Source organism: Dipodomys ordii, unplaced genomic scaffold, assembly GCF_000151885.1.
Source record: "Dipodomys ordii isolate 6190 unplaced genomic scaffold, Dord_2.0 Scaffold1, whole genome shotgun sequence".
Taxonomy (NCBI): Eukaryota; Metazoa; Chordata; class Mammalia; order Rodentia; family Heteromyidae; genus Dipodomys; species Dipodomys ordii.
The window spans coordinates 59,714,289-59,726,173 of NW_012267217.1; the positions used below are offsets into that span (position 1 = coordinate 59,714,289).

At 35.2% G+C, this 11,885-nt stretch overlaps 1 protein-coding gene across 3 annotated transcripts in view; it reads left to right on the forward strand.

The window, feature by feature from the left end:
- Nucleotides 1–11,452, forward strand: part of Agfg1 (ArfGAP with FG repeats 1) — a 43,299-nt gene extending 31,847 nt beyond the window's left edge. The window contains exons 8-13 of one of the 3 annotated variants that reach the window (XR_001174773.1): nucleotides 1,338–1,417; nucleotides 1,964–2,056; nucleotides 2,979–3,026; nucleotides 4,823–4,981; nucleotides 7,577–7,763; nucleotides 7,871–7,954. Coding sequence is in view for 1 of the 3 variants with exons in the window: in XM_013009828.1 (XP_012865282.1) it covers nucleotides 1,338–1,417; nucleotides 1,964–2,056; nucleotides 2,979–3,026; nucleotides 4,823–4,981; nucleotides 7,871–7,956; nucleotides 8,480–8,539 (526 nt within the window). In the remaining 2 variants the exon portion in view is untranslated. Of the gene's footprint in view, nucleotides 1–1,337; nucleotides 1,418–1,963; nucleotides 2,057–2,978; nucleotides 3,027–4,822; nucleotides 4,982–7,576; nucleotides 7,764–7,864; nucleotides 7,957–8,479 lie in introns of those variants that run through there. The other 2 variants (XR_001174772.1, XM_013009828.1) reach the window with 2 other exon arrangements.
- The last annotated feature ends 433 nt before the right edge of the window (nucleotides 11,453–11,885 follow it).

The window sequence follows — 11,885 nt, forward strand, 5'->3', positions numbered from 1 at the left end:
CTTGATCAATTTTTCTTAGGGATATTCTTGAAACAGTCTTTTTTTTAACTTTTTGAAATCTTTACCTTAAATATGTCTTCTTAATTTTATGTGCTGAAATAAGATGTATGGCAAATTTTTCTAATAATTTCACATGTGATTGTCTTAAAAGAAACTACCCATCTATTTGTTTGAGTTGTAAGATGAACTAGCGACTTACTTTATGGACACTATTTCTTGATTGGTAGATTAACTGGCTATTCATTCAGATTTGAGAATTTGTTATTTATAAAATAGAAACTAGGCCAGTCACTTTAAAGCATACACTTGATAAAATTCATACTATCAAGCAAATATTTGGACTTTGGAAAATTTATAGAGTCCACTGAGTTTGACAGCTTCCCACTAGTTTTTCATTGATGGATGGTTGCTGCTATTAATGACTCTGATTTTAAATTTTGCATGAGAAATGCAGTCAGCATTTGGAATATTGTCATAGCTTAGTGAAAAATATTTTCTGTATGACCTATACAAGTTTTAAGGTCAGTTAAAGATTTGTTTGAAGTATACGGTTGTTGTGAAGGTTTTTTGGTGCTGATCCTTGCGCTTGTACTCACAAGCTGGACACAGTCCCTGAGCTTTTTTGCTTAAGGCTAGAGCTCTACCACTTAAGGTTCAGCTCCACTTTTGGCTTGTTTGGTGGTTAATTGGAGATAAGAATCTAGTAGACTTTCCTGCCCAGACTGGTTTTGAACCACAGTCCTCAGATCTCAGCTTCCTGAGGACTACAAATATGAGCCACTAGCACCTGGCTTTGAGCAGTCTACTGTAACAGAGCACTAAACGTTCTTGGAGAGTGCTTTAAAAGTTCACTTAACCTTTAGGAATCTGTCACTGTTGCTTTTGATATGATACCAAAGAAAATAGTCTCAATTATCTGAAGACTACTAAAATACTGCTTTTGTTTGTTCAGTTATATATATCTATGCAAAATTGCATGGTCTTCATATACTTCAAAACATTGTAACATACTGATCTTCTATAAGTAATCCACTAATGGATTTATGAAAACATAAAAGTGTTACTCTTTAAATTCCTTTTGTTTTGAAGAAAATATGCCTTTATTATTTAAATCTGAGGAAATAAATTTTTGTGGTGACAGGATCAAACCCAATCTGAAGAATATGTTTTTGAAAAGTTTCAACTTGAATGTTCTGTTTGGTACAAATTGAAAAATATAGTACCTGTAAACAGTTTACCTCTTACTGGAGTCTCAGGAAGTTTTCAAGATGTAAACATATGTTGAGATTTACTGTGAAACTGAAGCGGTACAGGACTCTTTCATTCTTTGTTTGCAGCAGTGTTTTTGGAACAGTGCCAGTGGGTGCTTCTGCACAGACACAGCCTGCTTCTTCAAGTGTGCCTGCTCCATTTGGGGGTATGTGCTTCTGGTATATCCACTGCCTTGTATAGAGAACCTGTGTGTGTGTGTGTGTGTGTGTGTGTGTGTGTGTGTGTGTGTGTGTGTGTGTGTGTGTGTGTGTGTGTGTGTGTACTAGAAGGCAATCAAAGCACAGACACAACCTGCTTCTTCAAGTGTGCCTGCTCCATTTGGGGGTATGTGCTTCTGGTATATCCACTGCCTTGTATAGAGAACCTGTGTGTGTGTGTGTGTGTTAGTACTAGAAGGCAATCAAAGCACAGACACAACCTGCTTCTTCAAGTGTGCCTGCTCCATTTGGGGGGTATGTGCTTCTGGTATATCCACTGCATTGTATACAGAACCTGTGTGTGTGTGGATAGATAGATAGATAGATAGATAGATAGATAGATAGATAGATAGATAGATAGATAGAACTGGAAGGCAGTCAAAGCAGTGGTTTATTGAAAGGCTCTCATTTTCTATCTTCATACACATAGATAAATTTTGTCTTGAATGTAAAATATGTTAGGATTTTATAGTATATTTTATAATTTTTTAAAGCTACGCCTTCCACAAACCCATTTGTTGCTGCTGCTGGTCCTTCTGTGGCATCTTCTACAAATCCATTTCAGACCAATGCCAGAGGAGCAACAGGTAAGGAAAAAAGATGGATTATGGAATAGTGAGCATTGGGGAAGGAATTTGGGGTGAGACACACCTTAAAGAACCCTAGGAAAGGGGACCCTTTACTAAAGTCAATGGGAAGTTTACAGAGTTTATCTGTAAAATCAGATGCTCCCCAGGCCTCATGACATACTCCTGTCATCCCAGTACGCAGAGGCAGGAAGATTGTGTGATATGAGGGGTTTTATGAGAATGAGTCAAATTTAAACAAATGCTGCCTGAAAGCTAATACATTTTGCCATTTAACAAAATTGAGAGGGACTTTAGAAATTAGCTATCAGTTACACAAACTTAATATATAGCATCTCTGTCCTCAATCATGCCATATAAGATCTGCACAGAATATACGCTATCTTCTTTTAGCCTTTTGTATTTTAAGCTGAAAGTGTCCCCACCCACTTTTTGAATGAACTGTATTTATAATTCTCCCTGGGGATACTTGAAGTTCATTCGGGTTATCTTTATGTATTTCTAGCTGTGTTGAATTTTAAATAAAACAATCTGACACTGTTCAGTTGCTCTGCCCAAAACCTGGAGTTGTAGATACTAAGCAGCATTTTTAGATGCATCTAGTGATGCTTTCAAAGCCTTGTTTTTATGGATAATTGTGTCTTTGCATGAAAAAAAATACTAGTGCTTATTTTTAAAAAATAGATTATACTAGTGTTTATTTGGAATTTGTAATTCTAAATACTTCTATTTCATGTGGTATAAAAATGTTATGAATATAGTTGCAATAAAAGACTCACTTTGTGAATGTTTTATTATGTATTATGCCAGCCAGTTGGCTATAGTGCATTTTAATTTTTAACTCTAAACATTATTTTCTTGGATTTTAATGATAGTTATTTGTAACTTAATTGACATTGGTCTTTTTATGCCTTTCCATAAGGCCTTTCTGGAGCAATGCATTCTCAAGTGTTTCCTCACGCTCATTTTGGTAGGTGGCCACAACTAATACCTAGATTTGTGTGGCAATTTGTCTACCCGCTTGTGGAAGCTTCTGCTAGTGTTCTGGATTCTTGCATGTGGAATTAAGTTGTTTCCATATTTTAAAATGGAGTGGGCATGGATGTGTAGCATCAAGATTATGTTGTACTTGACGTTACCCAAAAATCTTTTATAGCAATGTTTTAATGCTTACCTCCATGGTCACAATAGAATGTTAATGATAGCTGTTTTAATTCTTAAGTTTGAATTCATAGTACTCTGATATCCTTTTGAGCTACAAACCATTTTGTCATATTATACCATGGAGTTTGGTTTCGCTTAACTGTATTCAAGATTTGCTCTTTTAGTGCTTTCTTGATCAGTGATATGTCAAAGTTATGTCAGTGCATTATGTCTGTTATGAAATCTTCCTGTGCCTTTGCCATGTGCTTATTATTCTTTAGTTCACTTGCTTTCCAGTGGCCTGTTATTCCTTTTTTTCCCCACTCATTAGTAAAAAAAAAGTTACTTTTTAAGTTTAATAGTCTATTAGATTCATAGAGCAAAATTGTATTTTTTGTGAACATTAGCACTGTAAGGATTACTTTGGATAACATATAATTTGTGTTTAGTTTCTTAAAGAAACATGGTATTTTGAAAGATTTTTCAGTGCTTAGTTTTAGTTCTTGTGCCTTTAATTCAGAATGAAGTTAGTAGATTTTAAGATCAGGAAATTGAGCACATTTTTATACTTTTTTATACAATCATGTTCACAATGTTTCACTAATAATTACTAGCAGTCTAGGTAAAACAACAGTTTTTTCTCTTATTTCACTAAGTACCCAAGTAGAGCAGATAGCTGAAAGGAATATTTACCACTCTTCTGCTACTACATGTGTTTCTGTAATGCATAATCATAAATGATTACAGAGAAGTAGGGAAAACAGTACTATGTATCAATACCACATAGACATTGATGGCTCTCCCTCAACATGTTAGTGCTAGTGCTAGATAGGGCAAGCCAGAAGGGAGTATTGTAATATTGAATACAACATCTATTTACTCTCCACTCCATTTTTTTCTTTTACAAATGTGTATCATGCTTCTTTTTCAATCTTTGTAGTAATCTTTGAGGCCCTAGTCTTCCAAGCTGTCTATTTTGATGTTGTTGCTGTTACTGTTTATCTTTCAGCAAAGAGTAGGAGTCCATATACTTCTTTGGAGATTGATTTAATAGGAACTTAATATATCTTTTCAGTTGTATTAGTGTTTATTTGGCTCTAATTATAAAAAGATTTGAGTAATCTGCCTTTAACCTGTTTGTCCTGTGAATCTCATGATTCTGGGTGAATATTTTTCAGAAGTTTTAATATTTTTCAAGAAATAATGTTATAGTAGACAACTCTAGCGAGAAAAATTTCCTGAAAATTTTAGCTATTATATATATTGAAACAAACTTAAAACACATAGATGTATACTAATGTACATATGAATTGCACTGTTTTCATATTTTTACTGTGATGCACGTTTAAAAGCTGACTACTACTAATTACTGTTGAGAAATTTCTTATGATTTCAGATGACACATTTATTCTGGTCGTTGCATTTTAGGAGAACCAGAATATCCTAGATTATGTTAAATTACTGCTAAAGTTTATCACTAGGAACATTGGTGGGATTTTGAAATTTCAGATACCTTTAATGTACATATGTTTCAAAGTAAGTTATGTCTATTCCACAGTGTTGGGTATAAGCAACAAACTATACCTTTTTGTATGTATCTCATCCACCCTTCTTTTCTATCAGCGGCAACCTTTGGCACTGCATCTATGAGCATGCCTGCAGGGTTTGGTACTCCTGCTCCCTATAGTCTTCCCACCAGCTTCAGTGGCAGTTTCCAGCAGCCTGCCTTCCCAGCTCAAGCAGCTTTCACTCAGCAGACAGCTTTTTCTCAACAGCCCAATGGTAAGATATTATGCTTGGTGAGCTATAAATCCTATGATACTCTTTACATATAAATATGTTACCTGGGACAAAAACGTCTAAGGAATGCTATAGTGTTAATGTAAAGAGTGTTTCCTGCACAAAAGTACAGTGATTCAGGTCTCAGAAAATTGTGGGTTTTTTTTTTTGTATTACTATAAAGGTGATGAACTGGGTGGGGGGAGGGAGGAGGTTTACAGTTACATAAGTAAGGTAATGAATATATTTCTTTTTAAACACTGTTATCCCCTTCTTCATTTTCTCCTGCTTTCCATTCCCCACACCCCTCCCCCAAGTTGTAAAGTTAATTTCCAACATAGTGTCTAGTATCATTGTTACCTTAGTTCTTCCTTTGTCCTGCTGTTTCTGTGATTCCTTTTCCCTTTATAGATTAAGCTTACATACATGACAAAGGGTACAGAAGAAAATAGAAATAACTGCATAAAGGACCTTTTGTTTCCAATTCTTGGAGTTCATTTTGATACACTTCATTATATATGGTCGTATGCACTTAACAATTGGGCCATTGTGATCTCCTACTAAGAATATTATAGACATATTCTAATTATTATAAATGAGGAAAACCATGCAAACTCTATTTCTTTAGGCCTGGCTTGCTTCATTTAGTATGATTTTTTCAGATCTTTCCATTTCCTTATGAATGGGGTAATGTCATTCTCTCTGACGAAGACCCAAAACTCCATTGTGTACATATACCACATCTTCTTGATCGATTCATCTATTGAGGGGCATATCTTAGCTATGGAGAATAATGCTGCAGTGAACATATCTTAGCTATGGAGAATAATGCTGCAGTGAACATGGTTGTACTGATATCTTTAGTGCGGCTTTGTTTTTGGTCATTTGGGTAAATTCTCAGGAGTGAGATTGCTGGATCATAGGGTAGCTCTATGTTTAGTCTTTTGAGGAACCTCTGTATTGTTTGAACAATTTTACACTCACACCAACAGTGTAGTAGCATTTCCTTTTGGCTACATCCCCTCCAGCATTTGTTGTTATTAGATTTCTTGATAATGGCCATTCTAACTGGGGTAAGGTAGAATGTCAATGTTGTTTTAATTTAAAGGAGATACCCTGAAAATATTATGGGAAGTAATAGGAGAAACACTAGGGCTCTTTCACACAGTTTGAAACTTTCTGAATTAAGACCCAGAAACACAACAAATCAAAGAAAGATTGGATGAATGGGATTACATTAAATGGCAGAGCTTCTGCATGTCAAAGGATATAGCTAGCAAGATAAATAGAAAGCCCACAGATGGAGAGATTTTCATTAGCCGTACAACAGACAAGGGCCCCATATCTAAAATATACTTAGAACTCAAAACATTAAATCCCCAAAAAACAAATCCTCTTAAGAAACAACCATCTGATTAACAAGTGGGCTAAAGTCTTAAAGACTTTTCTGAAGCGGAAATAAGAATGGCTAGTAGATACATGAAGAAATACTCGACATCTCTGGCCATAAAAGGAAAAAAATTGTGGTTTTATAAGTTCTTATAAGTTCTTACATGTGTCATAAGGCTCCTTGATTTAGAAAGGCAACTTTATAAGGTGGAGAATACTGTTTTTGGTTTTTTTTTCTCTAAGTCAAAAATGATTGTCAGTATACTTTTTTCTTGTATGAGAGAGAGAAAGAGGGTGTATATATGTGCGTGAATTGAGGTTACTTTTCTTAATAGCTAGCTGTATAGAAGTTAAGTTTGTTTTCAGAAGAACCAAGAAGACAGATGCAACCATTTCTTTCTTTTTGTTGGTCATGGGGCTTGAACTCTGGGCTTGGGCATAGCTCTTCAGCCCACGACTAGCACTCTCACCACTTGAGTCACAGTACCACTTGGCAATTAATTGAAGGTTAATTGGAGACAAGAGTCTGACGGATATTCCTGCCTGGGCTGGCTTTGAACCGTGATCCTCAGATCTCAACCTCCTGAGTAGCTAGGATTACATTCATGAGCCACTGGCATCCGGCTGATGCAACCATTTCTTTTGAGCCATTTCTCTCACTTGCTGAAGTTTGAAAAATCTTAGATTTCAAGATTTGAATTGTGGGCTTGCTTTCTTGCCTGCTCCCTCCTTCCCTTCCTCCCTTCCCCTGCTTCTTTCCTTCCTTCCTTTCCTTTTTTGCTGGTCCTGGGGCTTGAACTCAGGACCTGGGATGTCTGTGCCAAAGGCTACTGCTGTACCGCTTGAGCCACAGCACTACTTCCAGCTTTTTCTGAGTAGTTATTGGAGATAAGAGTCTCAGGGACTTTCCTGCCTGGACTGGAAACCTCCCAAGTAGCTAGGATTTCAAGCTTGAGCCACTGGTACCCGGCACATGTTATTATTTTTGAAATCAGTGGTTAGATAAAACTTGGAGCTGTGATGTACGCATTATCCTGCCCATGTAATTGTAACCCCTCTGTACAGTATGTTCACAAATAAAATTAAATTAAATTTAAAAAAAACTTGGAGCTGTGATGCATGGAAGAGCCATAAATAATCAAATATTTCCTAGAAATACTGTGCTTGTCACAGAAACATCACCTTGTCCACGTATACCTGCCCAAATAGTCACAAGCTCATCAGTTAACTAAATCCTTTGATGTCATGGTTTGCACGGAGACAAGTTCGAGTTAACCATTTATTAAGATCTCCAAGAGCTCTTTAAAAACATACCATAAGAAGTTTTTCTGAGGTTCATCTCTCATATTGGAAAGATGAAACCTGGAAGCATGACCTTGACATTTTTACCACTCTGGTAAGAATTTTTCTGAAACTTATTTTCAGACTTTATAAACATCAGTGACATGGCCTCTTAAAAATGGCATGAGTTATAATTGGTGGTTCTCTTTTCGTAAGGTGCAGGTTTTGCAGCATTTGGACAAACAAAGCCAGTGGTAACTTCTTTTGGTCAAGTTGCAGCTGCTGGAGTATCTAGTAATCCTTTTATGGTAAGATATTGAGTATTATGGACTTGATAAGTTGGTTTGTCTTTACCAGGTGTGGTGTCCTGGAATTGGCCTTGTAAGATGATGTAAATTGAGACAGCTAGTTATGCATGCTTCTTATCAGACTGTTAAACAATTAGTTGCATAGCCGAGCACTTACCCACAGTAAATAAACTATTTCATAGAGTGTTATTTTGTTCAAAATAACACTTTAAGCGAGGCCATAAGATAGACCCAAGATTATAAGGGACTCTTAGAGCAGAAATTTTGTTTGAATCACACACAAGTCTTTCTTTTCACATGCCAAGTTTCTTCTTGGGATCTCTTACAAGAACATATATGAAGGAATGCATTAGAAAGACATAGTATACTCCTTGACACCTGATACTGGTCTCATGGGTTATTGACAATAACAATGAATAAAATACTTCATAACTCAAATTTAATTAAATAAGAAATATAGTTCAATCTTTTCATTCTTTGCATACACCACTCTTACGTTTATTTTGTCTTATGTTTTCTTTAGACTGGTGCACCAACAGGACAATTTCCAACAGGAAGCTCATCAACCAATCCTTTCTTATAGCCTTATTAGACACTTTACTGGAACGAACTTTTATGTGGTCACATTACATCTCTCCGCCTCTTGCACTGTTGTCTTGTTTCACTGATCTTAGCTTTAAATACAAGAGAAGTCTTTTGAAAACCTGCATTATGTATTAAACACCAGGTAATATGTGCAAAACAGAGGGCTCCGGTAACAACTTTTAACCTGTGAATTGGCAGAAGAGGTAGCGGTATCATGTATATTCAAAATTGGCTAATACTAAGTTATTGCAGATACCACGTTCATTATGCTGCAGTACTGTACATATTTTTCTTAGAAATTAGCTATTTGTGCATATCAGTATTTGTAACTTTAACACATCGTTATGTGAGAAATGTTACTGGGGAAATAGATCAGCCACTTTTAAGGTGCTGTCATATATCTTGGAATGAGTGACCTAAAATCATTTTAACCATTGCTACTGGAAAGTTAAAAGTCAATATTGGAAGGTTTTATTCATCTTGAATTTTTCCTTTCTAAAGAGCTCTTCTATTTATACATGCCTAAATTCTTTAAAAATGTAGAGGGATACCTGTCTGCATAATAAAACTGATCATGTTTTGCTACAGTTTGCAGGTGAAAAAAATAAATATTAGAAAATATGCTATTGTTTCTGTGTTCTTGCTGCAATGCCTTTACCAAAGTGGCCTTAAGTCTGAGTAGTGAATTGAGAACATCCTGAATTCTTAAAGACTTCTAGTGACTAACTTTTTATAAAAAAGGCCATGTAGAAAAAATACTGAAACTACGAGGACTGCTCTGTTCAGGATTGTGTCCGTGGTAAAGCATTTAAATGTAGCTTGTCAGATTCACCATTAATACTTCTAATTTCTTTGCAATCCTTAATTTTGTGAAATTTGTATATATGAAGAATTTGCATGTATGTATTTACGAATTTTTTTAATATCTTGAATTCTCAGACTGCAAAAGGCCTATTTTAACTATTGATTTTTAAATTTTAATTGTCTTTGAATGTATTGGAAGCAGACATGCATTAACTGTGACATGATTGCACCTGAGTTGTTTTCTCCTTCCCCCCCTCACCTTTTCCTGAACAAACTGATATTATCTGTAGGATATTGTTTATGTTTGTTGTTTGGGGGAAAGAAACTGGAACTCAATGTTACCTTAAAGTTATGAAATACTTTGTTTAAAAAGGCAGTGATACTAAGTTTAGTTATTTTTTGTTAATATTCTAGTGAATTGTTTAAATATTTATATATCATAATGCCTCGTTCATCTAGAGATAATCTGGCGGTCTCATTAAAATGGGACACAACTAAGAAACTTGGAATATTTTTTTAATGCCTCTGAGCAGCACATATAACTCGTAAAGTATATGTTAGAGCTTATGCATTGTTTTTATGTGAAGTTTTAAATTTTGACGGTTTGATTTCTTGTTCTGTAGCCTGCTAGTGGTTGAGAAGTGATAGCTTAATTTAAAGAAGGAGACTGAAAGACTATGAAGACAAACACTATCCAAGACCATGTAGAATAAGGACACAGCCCAACCTACCATACTGTACTATAGTGTGTCATCTTCTGGTAATTGTCTATTTTGATGACTCTGTGTCATCCAGGAAAGGTGAAATTTCATACACAAATATGTAATACATGTATGAAAAGTTTTCTCTTAAGGTGATTAAAAGTTTTTAAAAGCTTTAGCACTAAAACAGGTGATTATCAGTTTGCTCATGTTATTCATGTTGACACCTTTAATAATGACTACATGAGCTGTAGTTTTTTACAATCTGTATAGTTTGGGACTTGTTAAAGCCTTGCTCTCCACTGCACATCCAGTTGAAAGTACAATTTATCTGAACTGTTGTAGTAAAGAAAAGATGCTTTGATGTTCTCCATTCCTGTTCTGAACAGTATGCATCTTAGAATTAAATAATTGCTGCACAGGTCTAGATGTGTATTGATATAGTCTTGAAATGCTTCTATATTTTGGGGAGGCTCTGAAGCCCGTTTTTTTCACCGGGGGTGCAGGGTGTGTGTGGGGGGGGGTGGACTTAAGAATTGTTTTTTAATTTCTGTTTTAAATTGTATTGGGTCCAAATTCATTTATATGTACAAAGTTATATGCTATAATTGAAGGTCATTACCCAAATACCCTACCAGGTTTTTCCATATAATGAGTGAATTAAACAGTTGTTATTCAAATAATTTTAAAGACTATTTTTTTCTGGTAAATTTTACAATTTGTATTTAAATGGGAAACTTTTATTGACTCTGAGTGCTTGTGAGTCAAGATGTTTAGATTCAGAAGAGATCACCTTTAAAATAGGTTTTCTCAGGATCTGTGCTGTTTATTGTTATTTTTTAATGAGCTTGTCATAGACTTTTTATAATCACAATGGCTTCTAGTTTTATATAAACCATCATTGTGTTAAGTACTGAAAAGAAAATTCTTGAAAGTGACAAGTCTGAGGACCTTCAGATTTCCTGGCATACTGGTTGAATCATCCTTCCTGTTCCGTATTTGTTCAGGAAAGAAATTTATCTTTTAGTGTGGGGAATACTTGTTTGATTTTAAAGGCATAATCCATTCTTGTTTGCTAACATAGAGTAGCTCCATTTTTTGTAAAAATAGAAGTTACCAATTTCATTTTTTAAAAAAACTTACATCAATTTGGAAAGGCATTTTTAGTCTTTACTTGGGAGGACCCTGCGCCAAAACATACCCTGTTTGGTATAGTGCCTCAAAGTTGGCCAGGAAGGGTACACTGGCTGATTGTGTATCACCGCACCATCGCTCTCAAACGTTCTGGTCTTAGAACAATAGCTCTTGAAAACTACTGAAGATCCCCAAAAAGCGTTTTTACTTTTATTTTTAATGAAACTTGTATCTTTTTGGAATTTATTGCATTAAAGGCCAATACTGACATATTTTTGAAGTATGTTTATTCATTTATATGTGACCATTATCCATTACTTATTAACATAGAAACATTTTAATGAGAAATATTTTTCATGGCTCAACAGCAAATATGAGACCAGCAAATATGAGTCCCTGAGTTCAAACTTGAGTACCTCCCCCAAAATAAAAAAAAAAAACCATGAAAACTAAGGAATACTACAGGACTACAGGATCATTGTTTATAATTTATACCTCTTTTTTTAAATATCTGACTTCATAGAGATTTTCATATGCTGCATTCTTTCCATGTTACACAGCATGAAAGCACTGGAAAACCAAATGTTGCTCTGTGAAATTGAGTGTGAAAAGGGCATGTGACATCTTAGAATTACTGTGAAAATACTTTTGACCTTAACCTTAAGCTCTTCAGAAGTCCTCAGACCATACTGGAGAAAACTGTCT